General features: G+C 51.3%; 2 protein-coding genes across 5 annotated transcripts; both read right to left on the reverse strand.

The window, feature by feature from the left end:
* Positions 1-911: 911 nt before the first annotated feature.
* On the reverse strand, positions 912-7758 carry PIGO (phosphatidylinositol glycan anchor biosynthesis class O). Its single transcript, XM_007455947.1, has 10 exons — positions 7248-7758; positions 6500-6643; positions 6187-6310; positions 5375-5534; positions 4983-5162; positions 3211-4735; positions 2436-2639; positions 2005-2219; positions 1327-1397; positions 912-1173 (listed from the first exon to the last, which is right to left on the reverse strand). The coding sequence occupies exons 1-10, from the start codon at positions 7756-7758 to the stop codon at positions 912-914; spliced, it is 3396 nt and encodes a 1131-aa protein (XP_007456009.1).
* A 4353-nt stretch (positions 7759-12111) lies between these two features.
* Positions 12112-15581, reverse strand: STOML2 (stomatin like 2). 4 transcript variants are annotated; one of them, XM_007455951.1, is made up of 10 exons: positions 15553-15581; positions 15061-15198; positions 14492-14591; positions 14316-14374; positions 14123-14224; positions 13843-13977; positions 13539-13683; positions 13332-13411; positions 12955-13083; positions 12112-12528 (listed from the first exon to the last, which is right to left on the reverse strand). In XM_007455951.1, the coding sequence occupies exons 2-10, from the start codon at positions 15088-15090 to the stop codon at positions 12391-12393; spliced, it is 918 nt and encodes a 305-aa protein (XP_007456013.1). In that variant the 5' UTR covers positions 15091-15198; positions 15553-15581; the 3' UTR covers positions 12112-12390. The 4 variants fall into 4 exon arrangements, with proteins under 4 accessions (XP_007456013.1, XP_007456012.1, XP_007456011.1 ...); XM_007455948.1 differs by having other exon boundaries at positions 12248-12528; positions 15438-15581; XM_007455950.1 differs by lacking the exon at positions 15061-15198 and having other exon boundaries at positions 15438-15581.
* Between the last annotated feature and the right edge of the window lie 36 nt (positions 15582-15617).

Consider the following 15617-nt stretch of genomic DNA (forward strand, 5'->3'; position numbering starts at 1 on the left):
TGATGTAAGTCAATTATATCTCAACAAACTGGGAAAAAAAGAAAATTCAAAAATGTCAATTATACATCAATAAAAAAAGAAATAAAACTCAAAGAAAAGTCACAAAGTGGGAGAAATTATTTGCAAATCATATATGTCATCTTTCAGTGGTCTCATCTCTTCCTGTCCTGGGCACCCTCAAACCTCAAACCCCAGTCCTGACCCTTCTCAGAACCTCTTCCCCACTTCTTTGATGGATGTTTCCATGAGGATTTCATGCCAGCACTTCAACATGACACAGGAGTAGTGAGGTGGATGGAGGGCACAGGAGATGTGTGAGGAGCATTAGATTCATACAATTTTGGCTTCAAGTCAGGAATAATCAATGGGACAAGGTGTGTTAGATGGGTGAGTAGGTCTGATAAAAGGCAGCATAGGTTGGGAAACCAGGGAAGCCTCCACAGACATGAAGGGCAAAGGGTGTTCTGAAGTGAAAGGACACAATTGAGGAGGAGGAGATACAGCACTATTGGGGCTTTAGACAGTGAAAGTCTGTGTGCTCCATGATGCCTGGGTCTGTCTTTTCAGCCATCTCTGTTATCAGCCAAAACAAAGAATTTAATAAAATATGTTCCATGGCAAAGGAAAATGGCAGGTGGAATAACAGTAGTGATTTGGGAAGAGTTGGGAGAAGTGAATTCAGACAACTCCAACCACCTCCCAGAGTTCTCAGATGTGGCCAGGTCTCCATAAGACAGCTGATCCCATCTGTGCCTGGATGAGGGGAGACTGACCCTCCACATATCCCCTACAGGACAGTGGGGGCTCCCCCACACCTCAGACACACATATTTACATTATTTTATTCCACTTCGGAGGCAGCCCCTCAGTCCCTCAGATGTATCCAAAGCAGGAGTTACGGATGAGGCTCCACTATGATTTTGAATTATAAAATAATGAAGTCCCAGATGCCAGTAGATCCTGGCTGCACGGTGGTAAGAGGTGTGACTCAGCCTCTCTTGCAGATGATCCAGCACCCGTATAGACCAGGCTAGACTGTTCTCCAGCTTTCTGCTGGGCCAGAACTAACTGCCTGAACCAGGAGCTCACAGCACCATCCACTCGCATCACCAAAGCTATGCCCAGGCAAAGTCCCACGCTGCTCACAATGAAGCCCATGGCCTCAAAAATGAACCTGCAAAGAAAGGTGGAGAATCTCAAAGGACACAGACAGGAGGTCTAGAGCCTTTTCCCTGCTGAGGCAAAACCTTGTCCACTCTGAATGTTCATTGTTTGCTCCAAGCTTCATCCTCCCCCACACCAATACTTCTCAAGCAAATCCACTCACTTGGGGGCAAACACCTTCCAGACCATGAGATGCCTGCGGAGGATGGAGGCTGCCAAGGCACAGGCCAAAATCTAAGGGAAGAGAGGAGGGGTCAAGTTATTAAGGAAGAGGAGGAGGAAGCAGGTCAAATAGAGAATTGCTGCAGGTCCTTGTGAAGAATGGAAGGGGAAGGAAAGTAGTGTCACTGGAAAAAAACCCTGGCTTAGGAGTTAGGAGACCTAATTCCTTTTCTGGCCCAGCCAACGCCTTGCAGTGTGACCTTGGGCAAACACTATTCATCTGTGCCGCTGACACTCAGGCTCTGCCTCCCAGGGTGGAGGGAATATCAGAGTCAGACCTTCTGCCTCTGAAGGAAAGGAAGATCAATGATCACAGATTGGGAAAGAACCCTGGCCATCACCTCAGCGTTTCCAGTCTGTCCACTAATGGAGTAATCCCCAGATGAAACCATCAGGTCCAGACCTAGCTTGTAAAGAGGAAACAATCCAAGACTAGGATGAAGGAGACCCAGGTTCAAGTCTTAATACTGCCATTTGAGGCCACTGGCCTTTGGGCAGTCACTTCACTTATCTATACCTCAGTCAAGGCTCTCTCCTAGGGTTTTGGCAAAGTGTGAAAGAATGTGATGTACAGCATGAGAAAAGATTACTAACTCCATGATCTCTCCCCTGCACCCACCTGAATACCAAGGACAAAGAGGTACTTGAGGCCCAGCTGCAGCAGCGCTGCATTGAAGTGGTGAGGAGCGTCCCGGAGCCGCATCTCCATCAGTGGCTCCTCCTCCTCCTCAGGCCTGACTCTGGTTTCAGCTTCATTCCCTGGGGGCTGCCGCCTCTTCCGGGGCCCTTGACTCTCACAGAGAAAGGGCCAGAGCAGGAGCAATGGGCAACCTACTGCCTCAGAGGAAGGCAGGGCTAGAATCAATGGAGGACCCAGGGACCAGGCCACCCTGGCCCCCAACTACCCTAGTTGGCTCAGCCTCCAATTAGCAAAGGCCAAGGGGTGCCAAAGATCTAAAAAATCACATTTCCCCACTCAAATCCTGGGGTTTCCTTTCCTTCCACGAAGCCAGAGTAAACAATGGAAGCAAGGGAGGAATGAGGAGGTACCTGCAAAGAGGATATGGGAGGCAAAGGTGTTGGTTCCCACCAGCAAAGCAGACAGCCAGGTAAAGTCATGGCCCTCTGGGACTCCCACGAAGGCAGCATGCCAATGGATAGCTGGAAAGACGGGCTGGTGACCCGTGGAATAGAAGGTCTGTGTTGCCATGAAGGCCCAAGCAGAGACTGCCTGCCAAGGCACAGTAAAAGGACCTGGGAGAAGAGATACACCTCTTTACAGTCACATCCCACTCCCTAACCCACAGCCCACTGCCCCAAGATCATATACACCTACTATCTCAGTGCTGTCTCTTACACATGAGCATGCCCATCACTCCAAGCTTCTAATAGTCAACACTCTGTTATTCTAATTCCCTCCGTGGCACAAAGCCCCACTGCTCTAATCTGTGGTCAACCTCTTTCTCTCATATACACACAGCTCACTATGAGTGGTGAATATACTCGTAATTCACCACTCTCATCACTGGAGAATCAGGAAATGCGCTCAAGAGGATGTAACATTTCCATAAGAATTGAGTCTTGGAGTACTGTTTGTCTCCCTCCTCCATGAACCCTGCTGGCCCTGAAAGCCAATGGGAGGGATCAATTAGCTTGGCTACAGCAGATAAGAGACAGGACATCAGGAAGACCCTCTCAACTGTTGGGGCGTGAGACCCTGTATCAAGGTGAAGAACCTGAGGAGCAACACCTCCCTGAAAATAAGAGGGGCTGAATTCACATCACTACTGTCCTTGGATGAATCAGGGCTGAGATATGTATTTACCAGGGGTGGTGATGGGTATCCCAGCAGCAAGCAGATGCAGGAGAAGGAAGCTCTGCAGAAACAGAAGCAGGAACACAAGGCTAATGCGCTCTGCATGCAATAGCAGAAGTGGAAAGGCCAAGAGGGTGAGGGCCGTGACCATAGCAGCTGAGTAGACACTCCCCAACTGATAGGCGGCCACCGTCAGGGGGCCCTGAGACTTGGTCCTCTCTAGCCGGCCCCGGAACTCCTCCTGCATGTGTCGGTAGATTTGAGGAACCACATAATGCAGGTCAGCCTGAGAAGTGGGGGGGCCTGAGAAGGGAGTGAGGACAGTCCTGGTCCGTGGAGCACCCGCCGCAGCTTTCACCAGCACCGTCACAGGCCTCCAGAGCAGCAGCATGAGCCCTGAAGCAGCCAACCCGGCCACAGCCCTAGGTAACATAACTGATGCCCCAGCAACCAGGGCCCGGAGACGTGGGGGTGCTTCATCCGCCCCTGATGCCAAGGCCCAGTAGGCGGCAGTGCCTAGTCCCATTAGCGGCAGCCCCCAGCGCACAAAGAGCACAGGGGGCTCAGGGCTCTTGAGATTACCATAGCGGCGAAGCCACAGGCGCACGGCAGCTAACAGGGCCGCCAGCGCCCCCACACAAGCTCCATACCACACATTCTTGGCTCGACCACCCACCATGGATGCCAGGGGACTCAGCCAGGGAGAGGAGCTGCAAGCAGGCGTCTCTTCAGGGCAGCGATGAAAAAGCCCAGCTAGCCTTATACATAAAAGCAACCCAACTCCAAGCCCCAGGGCATGCGTGCCATTGTGACGTGGGGGGCCTGCTGGGGTCAGAAAGCCAAAGCGAGGTATTGTGAGTAGCTTAGGTGGCAGCAGCTTGCCCTCCCAGTGAAGCTGGGCAACCAGGAGCAAGATGAGTGAGATCAAAAGGAAGGGGGCGGCCCTGGCCTCGGCTATAACAAAGCTATCAGAGAAGAAACCAGCAAAGCGAATGAGCAGGAGTAATAGGACAGGCCCAGGCATGGGAAGCAGGGCTGCCAGGGGCCTCTTAGCTCCCCAGCCAGCCCAGGCTTTCCACAGAAAAGGCAGAAGTGAGGCCACTGCAGCCATGGCCCCTAGAACCACTGAATCCAGCTTCAGCCCAGTAGTTGCCAGGAGTCCAGCACACACTACGGCCCCAGTCAAACCCCAGGCCATGGGTATTAGGAGAGGGCGGAAATAGAAGCCTGGGGATGCTGCCCACTGGGATACCAGTAGGCAAAGAAAGCAGGTAGCAGCCAAGAGAGCAGCACCCCCTGCCATGCGGACCAGAGAAAAACGAGCCCAAGACTCAATGCACATGGCCCGAACTCCCCGCAGGAACTGCTGCAGCTCAGTAATCACAGTCTGTAGTGCTGCCTCAGCCCCCTGGGGGCTCTGCAGAAGCCGCTGGTAGTCAGCAGAAGCTTTGGAGAAGAGGTTCTGTAGTCGATGAAGCTCCTTAACTTGGAGGTCCTGAGCAGCAGTTGAGTAGGTGTGAAGAAATCGGGACACCTGGCAGAAAAGATCAGAGACCAAGGGGAAAAGCTCAGAGACGTGAACTGGGACACAGACAAGGACAAGTATTACCATATGGGGTACCTAGAAATCAGGGACCCAAACTCCGTCCAGGACAGGGAGAGAGGGCGTACTTGGCTATGGAATGTGATATTAAGACTGAACAAAGGACAACAGAGCGGGTCATTATGCTTCTCCCATGCTCAACCTAACTCTGTCACCTGAAGCCCAGCCCATTACCTACCTGCTGGGCATTGAGATGGAGAGCTGAGGCTTGGGCTAGAGTAGAAGAGTGAGGCTGGGAGTCTTCAACCTCTGAGAACACCTCAGCTATCACCTCCCCGATGTTCCCAAATGGGATGGGCAGGCCCAGCAGCAGGGCCAGCGTAGGCACAAGGCTGATTTGAGGAATTACCTCTGGCTCCTAGAGAACAAGGACAGGGGTCAACGGGTTCAACAAAAAGCTGAGGTCAGTGTTTAGGATGGAAGACATAGGGGCCCAGGTAGGAAATAAGAATGGGGGATGCCCAGGGTTATGAATTTGGGGGCTTAAAATGGAGGGATCCACAAGGATGCTACGATTATGATGTGGATTGAATAGCGGAAAAACCACACAAAGCACACCTCAGGCCTCACCTCTGGTGGGGCGCTGGGGAAGAGGGCTGTGGGACTATACAGAAAAAGTGCAGCTGAGGTCTCCAGCTCACTGTCCCCTCCATGGTTCCCACTCGTGGTCATCCCATGGTCCCCAGTCACTACCAGCAGTGTGTCATTCTCCAGACGCTCCACGAGTCCCCTGGGGGCCAAGAAATGTGTCAGAAGGTAGGGATAGATTGTTCTCAGGGACTTCCCTGGTGACGCAGTGGTTAAGAATCCACCTGCCAATGCAGGGGATACGGGTTCGAGCCCTGGTCCGGGAAGATCCCACGGGCCACAGAGCAACTAAGCCCACGCGCCACAACTACTGAGCCTGTGCTCTAGGGCCCACAAGCCACAACTACTGAAGCCCACGTGCCTAGAACCCGTGCTCCACAACAAGAGAAGCCACCGCAATGAGAAGCCCGCACACCACAATGAAGAGTAGCCCCTGCTTGCCGCAACTAGAGAAAGCCCGCGTGCAGCAATGAAGACCCAACGCAGCCAAAAATAAATAAATTAATTAATTAAAAAAAGATTTTTCTCAGGGGCCCATTCACCCCCAGCCATAACTTCCACTAGTAGGGCCTAGACCTCTGGCAAAAAAACACTTCTTCGGTCATAACCCTACTGCCCAAAATCACATGCTAAGTTACTCAAAACGGATGAGGCCCCTAGCTTCAGAAAAAGGCCTAGAGAAGACAGAATTCAGCCAAGTAAAAGTTCCAGATAAAGATTTTTTTCTCTTGGGACCATATATTATGAGATTCTCAGACACAAACCCACTCCCCCAGCCAATATCCCACACTCACTGGATCACTTGGTCCATTTGGCTAAGTTTCTTGGCCATTTCAGGATGATGAGGGCCATGCTTGTGGCCACAGTGATCCACACCCAGGAAGTGAGTAATCAGCACATCCCATTCACCACTGTCCACTGTGAAGGAGAGAACCTGAGCACAGGGGACTAAGGCCCACTCCTCAACCCCAGCCAGGCTCTGATGCTCCTATGTCCAGGGGCACAAGCCCAGGCCACTGCATCCATGGGAGGTTCAGAATTTGTGGACTGACGTAGCCCTCCCCAGCTCCCAGTCTTAGTCAGGCCTGCCTCTGGCCCCGTGCTCACTGGTTGGGTAGAGGTGTTCCAGGATACCATTGTCCACTGTGTGTAGGTCTCTAACATCGAAGGACGGGAAAAAGAAAGCTTGGGAGAAAGCTCCAGGAAAAAGATCGTTCCAGGTTTCATCTCCCATGAAGACCACACGCCTTCCTGCAGGGACATGAGTGGGTCACAGCCTGAGCAGGAGTCAGGAGAGGGGGAAGAGGAGAGGCCTTTTAAAGATCTATCAGAAATCCCAACCATGCACTATAAGGCACAGCAGTTCCATCCAACAACTCTTTATCCTTCAAGGCCTAAAATTTTCTGCCAGGAAGCTTTCCCTGGTAACCATACTCCACCCAGACCTTTTACTACTTATTCCTATAAAAAGCTCTGCTAGTCCTCAGCCCCTGGCTACCTCTGCTGCTCTATTTTTCCTGGGTACATACTGCTTTTTCCCAGTCAGTGAGTGGACAGGGCCTGGACCCTCTGCTCTCTTCTCCACGCTTTTGAAAATACCAGACCCACATCTTCTTTTCATCTCTCCCCTGCCCCTTTACTGAGAGCTCGCCCAAAGTAAAACCAATACCCCACACAGATTAGAAATGCCAGAAGGACAGAGCCCGGACCTGAGCTCCCTGCATACAGAGCCAGGGTCTCTTTCTCCTTCCTGTACTCCTAGTCAAGCATGCAGCTGGGCACCCAAAGTTCTGGCTCTCTGATGTCTAAAGAAATTTGCCAAGGTACTCCTGGCCACCAAAGAGGCCTGACTAACCTGTACTGGTTAGCTGCTTAACGAGATTGTCTTCCGCTATGGCGTAGCTGGCAAAATTACTACCAGCGTCAATAAAGGTAGGCAGTGAGCCGGTGGTGAGGGCCTTGAGGCGCTGCATGGTGGTGGTTGGGGGGTCAACCTTGGACTGGTAGAGCCTGGCATGGTGGGGCTGAATTTCCAGGATCCTCTGCAAGAAGCCCAGTTTGCCCATGAAGGGCAGGGAGACAGGAGGCTCCCCAGAAACATGTGAGAGCTGCGGCTGGGCAAAGTCAAATCTCAGAGCGTCTATCAGCACCAACACAAGCCGGGAGAATCGGGAAGCCATCCAGCAGGCCCCGGGCTCCCCTCGGCTCCCCCATGGCAGGGACCCAGGGCCTGGGGGCTCTTGGCAGCTGCTATGGTTGGTGAGCTCCAAACGGGTGAGCAGGAAGCCACTGGTGAAGAGAGCAATGCCGGCGTAGAAGAGGAAGCCCACCCAGGCCAGGAAGAGCAGCACTGAGATCTTCCGCATCCTGGTGGTGGCGGGGGAGGGAATTCATAACTGTGAGGCAAAGAACCAGCAGATAGTCTAGTCTCTCAATACAAAGCCCAGCTAGAATCACTTCCTCTTGGAAGCCTTCCTGAAGATAAACAGTCCCATAACCAACCCAATGCAATGTTCCTCTCCACCAGTTATACCAGAGTTTCTGAAGGCGAGGTGTGCAGACTATAGGTATCAACCTGAAGCAGCTGTTTTAAAATGGTGATTTCCAGGCGCCACCCCAAGTGCCCTGAATCAGGATCTTCGGGGGTGGAGCATAGTAATTTGTACGCCAGGAGATCCTAATGATGGAAAACACAGCCCACGAGGGAAACTTATTCCAAGTGGTAGACTGCTTTCTGACAGCCCGTTTCTCCTCTCCTCGCCAATTCAACACCCCTGGAGTGGCCAGGGCTCGCAGCCGCAGGGGAATCCCGGCCAGGCTGATGGCGCCGCCTGGCGGGGACCCAGGGGACGAAGGGAAGGAGTCCTACTCCACTTCCGGACAGCCAGGATCGCCAGGAGACCAGAAGCGCGACCTCCCCGGCGCAGCAGGGCAGAGGTGCGAGGTCTTGAGGCAGTTGGGCCTCGCTGGGACCCAGACGTCCGGATGGCTCTGCCTCCTCAGGTGGCTACCCGGCCTCCGGCTGGGCACCCTGACCGGGGTACGGGGCCCGCTAGACTGCGAGCTCTGAGTGGGGTGAAAGGGCCCCTAACTTCAGGCAAAAGCGAGCGCAAGGGGATTTGGGGAGACCCTGGCTCACCTTGAATGGCGCCCGGAAGTGCAGCGTCGGCGCCTGCGGTCTGGCACCACAGAGGTGCGTGCGCCGGCTAGAGCGACCCTCGGGGGTCCCGATCGCCATCTGCTGGCGCCTCCGAGGAAGTTCGGCAAGGAACGCAAGGCTGGCCAGAGACGGGAGTTTGATGGGAGAGTATAGTAATTTAGAATTGGGGGCAAGGCCCTAAACTAGAAGAGTTCAGGGAGCCACTGTCCATTCTTGGTTAAGACTAAGATGTAAGCCTCTGGAACCGAACTTAGCTTGAATCCTAGCCCTGCCACTCACTGTCATTATTGGGCATTACCCCATCTGTAAAATAGGGATAATATTTATTTCCCCTTTTGCCAAGCTGACTCCAACTGATAGATTTTATTATTCATCCTTTCCAAGGATGACTCTTACAACTCAGTAATAAGACAATCCAATTCAAAAATGGGCAAAGAGGCACAACATTGTAAATCTACTATATTTCAATTAAAAAAATTTTTTTAATGGGCAAAGGATCTGAATAGGCATTTCTCCAAAGGCTTTTTTTTAAGTTTTGACTGCGTTGGTCTTTGTTGCTGTGTGCGGGCTTTCTCTAGTTGCGGCAAGCGGGGGCCACTCTTCGTTGAGGTGTGCAGGCTTCTCTTTGCAGTGGCTTCTCTTGTTGCAGAGCACGGGCTCTAGGCACGCAGGCTTCAGTAGTTGCAGCATGAGGGCTCAGTAGTTGTGGCACAAGGGCTTAGTTGCTCTGCAGCATGTGGGATCTTCCCGGACCAGGGCTCGAACCCGTGTCCCTTGCATTGGTAGGCAGATTCTTAACCACTGTGCCACCAGGGAAATCCCGAAGAAAATATATGAATGAACTATTAACACATGAGAAGATGCTCAACATTATTAGCTATCAGGGAAATGCTGGAGATACCACTTTAAACACAGGAGGATGGCTATAATAAAAAAGATAAATAACAAGTATTGATGTGGGTGTGAAGAAGTGTGAACCCTCATAAACTGCTGTTGGAATTGAAAAATGGTGCAGCAGCTTTTGAAAAGAAGTCTGGCAATTCTTCCAAAGTTTAAACGTAGAGCTACCATATGACCAGCAATTCCTCTTGTGGGTATATACCCAAGAGAAAAACCTGTGGCCACGCAAAAACTTGCACATGAAGGTTCATAGTAGCATTATCATAATAGCCAAAAGGTGGAAACAACCCAAATGGCCTTTACTAATAAATGGATGAACAAAATATGCTATATCTATACAACAGAATATTGTTTGGCCAATTAAAAAAGGGATGACATACTACAAGTGGTTACATGCAACTACATGAATGAAACTTAAAAACATGCTCACTAGGGGACTTCCGTAGTGGTTCAGTGGCTGAGATTCCACGCTCCTGATGCAGGGGGCCCAGGTTCGATCCCTGGTCAGGGAACTAGATCCCACATGCCGCAACTAAAGATCCTGCATGCTGCAATGAAGATCCCGCACACGGCAACGAAGAGCCTGGGTGCCACAATTGAGACCTGGTACAGCCAAATAAATAAATATTAAAAAAAAAACATGCTAAGGGAAAGAAGACAATCACAAAATAGCATGTATTATTCCATTTAAATGAATATGTAAATCTAAAAATACAGAAAGTAAATTAGTGGTTGTCTAGGGTTGAGGGGAGAGAGGAGTGACTACTAATGGGTACAGGGGTTTTGTGGCAGGGTGGGGTTGGGGAGCAGTGATGAAAATGTTCTAAATTGTGATGGTTGCCCAATTCTGTGAATATACTAAAAATTATTGAATTTACACTTTAAGCAGGTGAATCACATTGTATGTGAATTATATCTCAGAAAAGCTACCATTTAAAACAAAAAACCTCTCCAATGGTTTCTCATCTCAGAGTAAAGCCTAAATTCTTGTAGTGGTTCTACATGGCTCTACAAATCTACACACTGACTCCCCACTTCCTTCTCTGATTCATCTAGCTGCCACTTTTTTCCTTAACTCAGTTCCATCCACTGTAGTTGCTTTGCTCTTCACATTACAAGGCAGCCATGCTCTGCCTCAGGACCATTTCCAACTCCTGTCAGCTTTACTCCCAGATGCCCAAATGGGCCGTCCCCTCCACATCTCCATATCTAAGCTTAAATGTATCATCATCAGTGAGGCTTCCTGTAACCCTCTACTTAATGTTACAGCCCCTCCTCTCAAGTTCCCCATCTCCCTTCCTTTATTTATTTATTTATTTATTTATTTTTTGCAGTACACGGGCCTCTCACTGTTGTGGCCTCTCCCGTTGCGGAGCACAGGCTCCGGATGCGCAGGCTCAGCGGCCAATGGCTCATGGGCCTAGCCGCTCAGTGGCATGTGGGATCTTCCCGGAGCGGGGCACGAACCTGTGTCCCCTGCATCGGCAGGGGGACTCTCAACCACTGCGCCACCAGGGAAGCCCTCCCTTCCTTTCTTTACTTCCTTCTCTAGTACAACTCATCAGCATCTGAAATACTATACATCTTATTAATGATTTATCCCTTCCAAATAGAATGTAAGCTCATTGAGGGTAGGGAATTTTGTTTTATTACTATATCCTCGGTGCTTGGCATATAGTTGGGATTCAATAAAATCATTAAATGGATAAATGAATAAATACTAATTCAGAAATATGTTGAAATATCCCTCCACCTTCATCCTCAAAGCCCCTTACCTATGTTCAGGCCTCACCACCCTCTCCAGGACCACTGAAGTAGGCTTCTTACTGTCCTTCCAGCCTCCCGTCTGTCCTTCAAATCCCCTGACCACATCGCAGCAGGACAGCTCCATCTGAAACTCTGATGTGATTACCTTAATCTTCTTAAAATTCTTCATGGGAAGGGAAAAAACCCTTCATGTCCCCTGCTCCCCAGATAAAGTCCAAACTCTTTCAGGACCCTATCTCCCTGAGATTTGGCCCCTGCCACATAGCCACACCCCCTAACACCCCACCCATCAGCCACAGAGAACAACTGTGAATACTCCAACTTCTCTGGAGCCGTGGGCCTTTGCATATTCCAGTCCCCAACCGTAGCCTGATGAAAGCATTGATTTTTACAGCCTGAGTCCAATGTCCGAGATTCATCACACCACCACCTGCCCCCCGGCACTTACCCCCCTTGGTGTCCATACGTTTGTTCTCTACATCTGTCTCTATTTCTGCCCTGCAAACTGGTTCATCTGTACCATTTTTCTAAGTTCCACATATATGCGTTAATATATTGTATTTGTTTTTCTCTTTCTGACTTACTTCACTCTGTATGACAGTCTCTAGGCCCATCCACGTCTCTACAAATGACCCAATTTCATTCCTTCTTATGGCTGAGCATTGAATGTTTTTGAATGAACGAATGAGTGTTCTCAGTCCCTGAGGACCCTTTGAGCACTACTCTACCAGGACAGTCCTCTTTCCCATTAAAAAAAAACAACACCTGCTCAAATTCACAGACCTACACTTAGCAAGAGGGGGGACTACACTCCCCAGCTGGCAGTTCAGTAGACATGTGGTTTAATCCTTTCACTGTATCCCACAGCTTCTCCTGAAGACAGGCAGGATGATTTCACTTTACATGACATTTAATCTTGCTCATGGAGGAATCAGTTCCCAAGACCCGACAGGACTGGAGGTGGCAGTGGTCATCCAAGGAGAACACCAGTGACTCTCCCAACTTCATTCCCCAATCAAAGAGGACAGTTTTGGTTTGCCATTGGTGAGTTTATTACGTGATTAAAGTTCAAATAAAAAAATAATAACCAAAATCTTGGCAGGGAGGCTAGAGCCAGAATCTGGGAGTGCTGCTTCCCTGTCCCCAGCCTCCCTGACCAAGCCCAGCTCCATTAACTCAGCTTGACTCGATCAAGTTCCTCATCAAGCCTTGCATCTGTGCTCTGGACATCTCTGCTGCTCCTGCTGGAGACTGAGTCCTGGGCTCCTGGCACCGGGGCTTTGGTGAGGGCCCCATACACACCCATGGCCTGAGAAGAGGGACAGAGAGAGAGCCATGATGACACATGGCAGAAGGCATAGCCCAACCCACCAACGGCTCAAAGGAAGAAGGCAGAGCCAGGGCCAGTAAGCTTGCTTTTCCTTTCTCTCTCTCAAGCCTCAGTCTTAAAAGCTTTGGAGTCGGTTCTAGGAATGTTACAAACCACCAGAGCAGGGTCACCCTCAAAATACTAATACAGGCATCTGCAAAAAAAAGAAAGGACAAAAAAAAAAGAAAGATGTCTTAAGAGGTTCCCTATTTCTAGGGATGAGTGGGGCTGTCTCGTTCAGGGGATGAAGAGAGGTGTAGGTCTCAGGGCACTCTAGAGGACTCGATGGGGAAAGTGATGGTGGTGGTGGTAGCGTCTCAGTCTCTGGCAATGGTGCTCTATGCTGGGTCTTCAGGGCGCTCTAACCTGAGCCACCATACTGGTGACGTCGCCAGGGTTGGAGGGCAGCAGGATAGTGTTGGAGTCCTTCGCCAGTTTAGAGAATGCGCTGACATACTGCTCAGCCACAGTCAGTGAGGCTGCTGCATCTCCATTCTGTGGCCACAGGGAAGATAAAAATCAGAGATCACAGACTTGGAAGGGGGGTGGGGGGGGCGGTGGGGGAGGAAAGGAAGTGGAGAGAAATCAGGTTCCTAGAAAGAGGATATGCAGATCACAATACAAGAGATCAATGGATGTGGCTCAATGGAACCAAAAAGGCAGGAATTTCTCCCAAGGGTAGATAAGAGAACCTCTTCTACTGCCAATTCCTGATCCCCGATCCCACCTAGGGGGTCTCTCACATGTTGTGTCAGAGCTGCAGCCAGGACGCGAATAGCTTCAGCTTTAGCTTTTGCCTTGGCCAGAACTGCACTGGCCTCTCCTGGAAGAAAAGAGACAGCGCTTGACCTATGAGGTCAGGGTACCCCAAAAGCTCCTGTCCCAGTACCAAGCCTCAAAGACCCATACCCATACTGAGGTTCATCACTCAGCCTCTACCCTCTGCTGACCTGCTGCCTGATTTATTTGTTCAGCCTTTTCTGCCTCAGAGGCCAGGATCTGTGCCTGCTTCTTCCCCTCTGCCACGTTGATGGCCGACTCTCGAGTCCCCTCAGACTCTAGAACTGTGGCCCGTTTCCGCCGCTCTGCCTCCACCTAGAAGCCCCCAGCAAGCCCCATCAACAAGAAACCAGAGTAAAAGTAAACTCTTACACAGACCTGCAATTGTACCCATCACAACAGGGAAGGGAGTCCAGGTCCCTATGCAACTGGAGCATCCTGAAGTACTCTACCTCATCCCTCTCTGGCCCCCACCTGCATCTGCATGGACTCTTTCACCCGGGGTGGCACATGGATATCCTTGATCTCATAACGGAGGCAGCGGATGCCCCAGCAGTCGGCAGCCTGGTTGATAGCATCCACGATGTTAGCATTCAGGGACTCCCGCTCCTGGAGGAAGAGAGGTGTAAGCTCCATGGCCTCAACCCAACCTTCAGGGGGCTAAACCGAGAGGGTCCTGGAACTGATCCCCAGAAAGGACTGAGAGTGCCAGGTATGTGTCTTCAAACCCTAACTCTGGCTCAGATCCCCTTACCCGGAAGACTTTGTCCAGAGAGAGTTTGCCGAGCTCTGATCTCATGGTTGTCTGAGCTAGCTGGGTGACAGCATACTCAGGGTCCTCCACACCATAGCTTGCCTGAAAGGGGCATGGATAGTGTCAGTAGCTTGCATGCAGGATTTTAGTGAGGAGAGCAACTCAGGAGCTGAATAAAGCAGAGGACAGATACCTTGTAAGGGTCCATGATGCGCAGGTAAAGGACTCCATCGATTTGCAGAGTTACGTTGTCTGTAGGTGCAGGAGCAGGAGAGAAACGAGGTCAGGCCTCCAGGTCCCAATCAGCTCTTTCTCCTGCAACCACATCCTAATGGCCTCAGAGCACCCATGTCACCCCGCACCCCTCACCAAGAGTCACGGCAGACTGCTCAGGCACGTTGATGACAATTTCCTTGAGACTCTGCACATATCGGATCCGGTCTAACACAGGGATGAGGATATTCAAGCCCTGGGAAGAGGAGTTACAGGTCTTCAGAAGGATGGGGGGCTGTAGGGTGGAGATCGAAGCTAGGCCTGGAGTGGGTAGGGAATCAACATAGATTCTGCCCAGAAAAACAGAAGGCTTGGGGTGTCACCGGTATGTAAGAATGTAAGGATAGGAATGTAAGGCTGGATCTCTGAATGGAAGGGACAGTCAAGGAGATAGGAGCCAGCAGAGTAGCCTTTTCCATGCAGACAGGTGGAGCTGACAGGATTAATAGAAGAGATTCTTAACGTGGGGCCTGTGGGAGGCTAGCGCAATGGGAAAAGGTGGTAAGATGGGTATGACCGTCAGCAGTCTGGGCCCTGCCAGGTCTGGCCTGGGGTGTCAGAAGCCAAAGGTGAAGGCAGGCCCCAACGAGGTCTCACCCCATTCCCCCATGTCGTGAGGGAATTGGGATTCAGGCTGGCCCGGGGTGGGCAGAAGAGGTTCTCACAGGCTCCAGGATGCGGTGGAATCGGCCCATTCGCTCCACCACCCAAGCCTCCTGCTGCGGCACAAACAGCACCACGGTGTTTCGGGGCAATCCAGAGGAGGCGCGGCGCGCAGCGCGGCCAGAAGCCTGCACGGAGCCCTAAAGGGAAGACGAGGATTAGCAGAGACCCAGTCGGCCGGGCACCCCGCCCCTCTCGGTGCCTGTCCCGGAGGCATGTCCCTAAACCGCGACTCTGAAGTGTTCTCGGAAAGGAACTCAGGCGAGTACCATAACCTCCGATCCCAGTTCTCTCCCCACACTTAGAATCTGGCCCCTTCCCAGTTGAAAACCCAGGTGATCTCTGGCCCGACCCTTAGAAAAGGATGCCTTGCACTCACCCTCAGCAAAAGGGCCCCAGACGCCCGCACCGAGCGCGCCAGCATTTCCCACTGCCACAGCGGCCTCCGGAACCAACGAGACGCGGAGCAGAGCGGTCGCTCTAGATTCCCGGACCTGAGCCTTTCCTCCCGTATTTCCACTCCCCCGGATGTATTTCCGGCCTTCCCTTCCCCCTTCCA

This window comes from Lipotes vexillifer, unplaced genomic scaffold (assembly GCF_000442215.2).
Source record: "Lipotes vexillifer unplaced genomic scaffold, Lipotes_vexillifer_v1.1 scaffold920, whole genome shotgun sequence".
Taxonomy (NCBI): domain Eukaryota; kingdom Metazoa; phylum Chordata; class Mammalia; order Artiodactyla; family Lipotidae; genus Lipotes; species Lipotes vexillifer.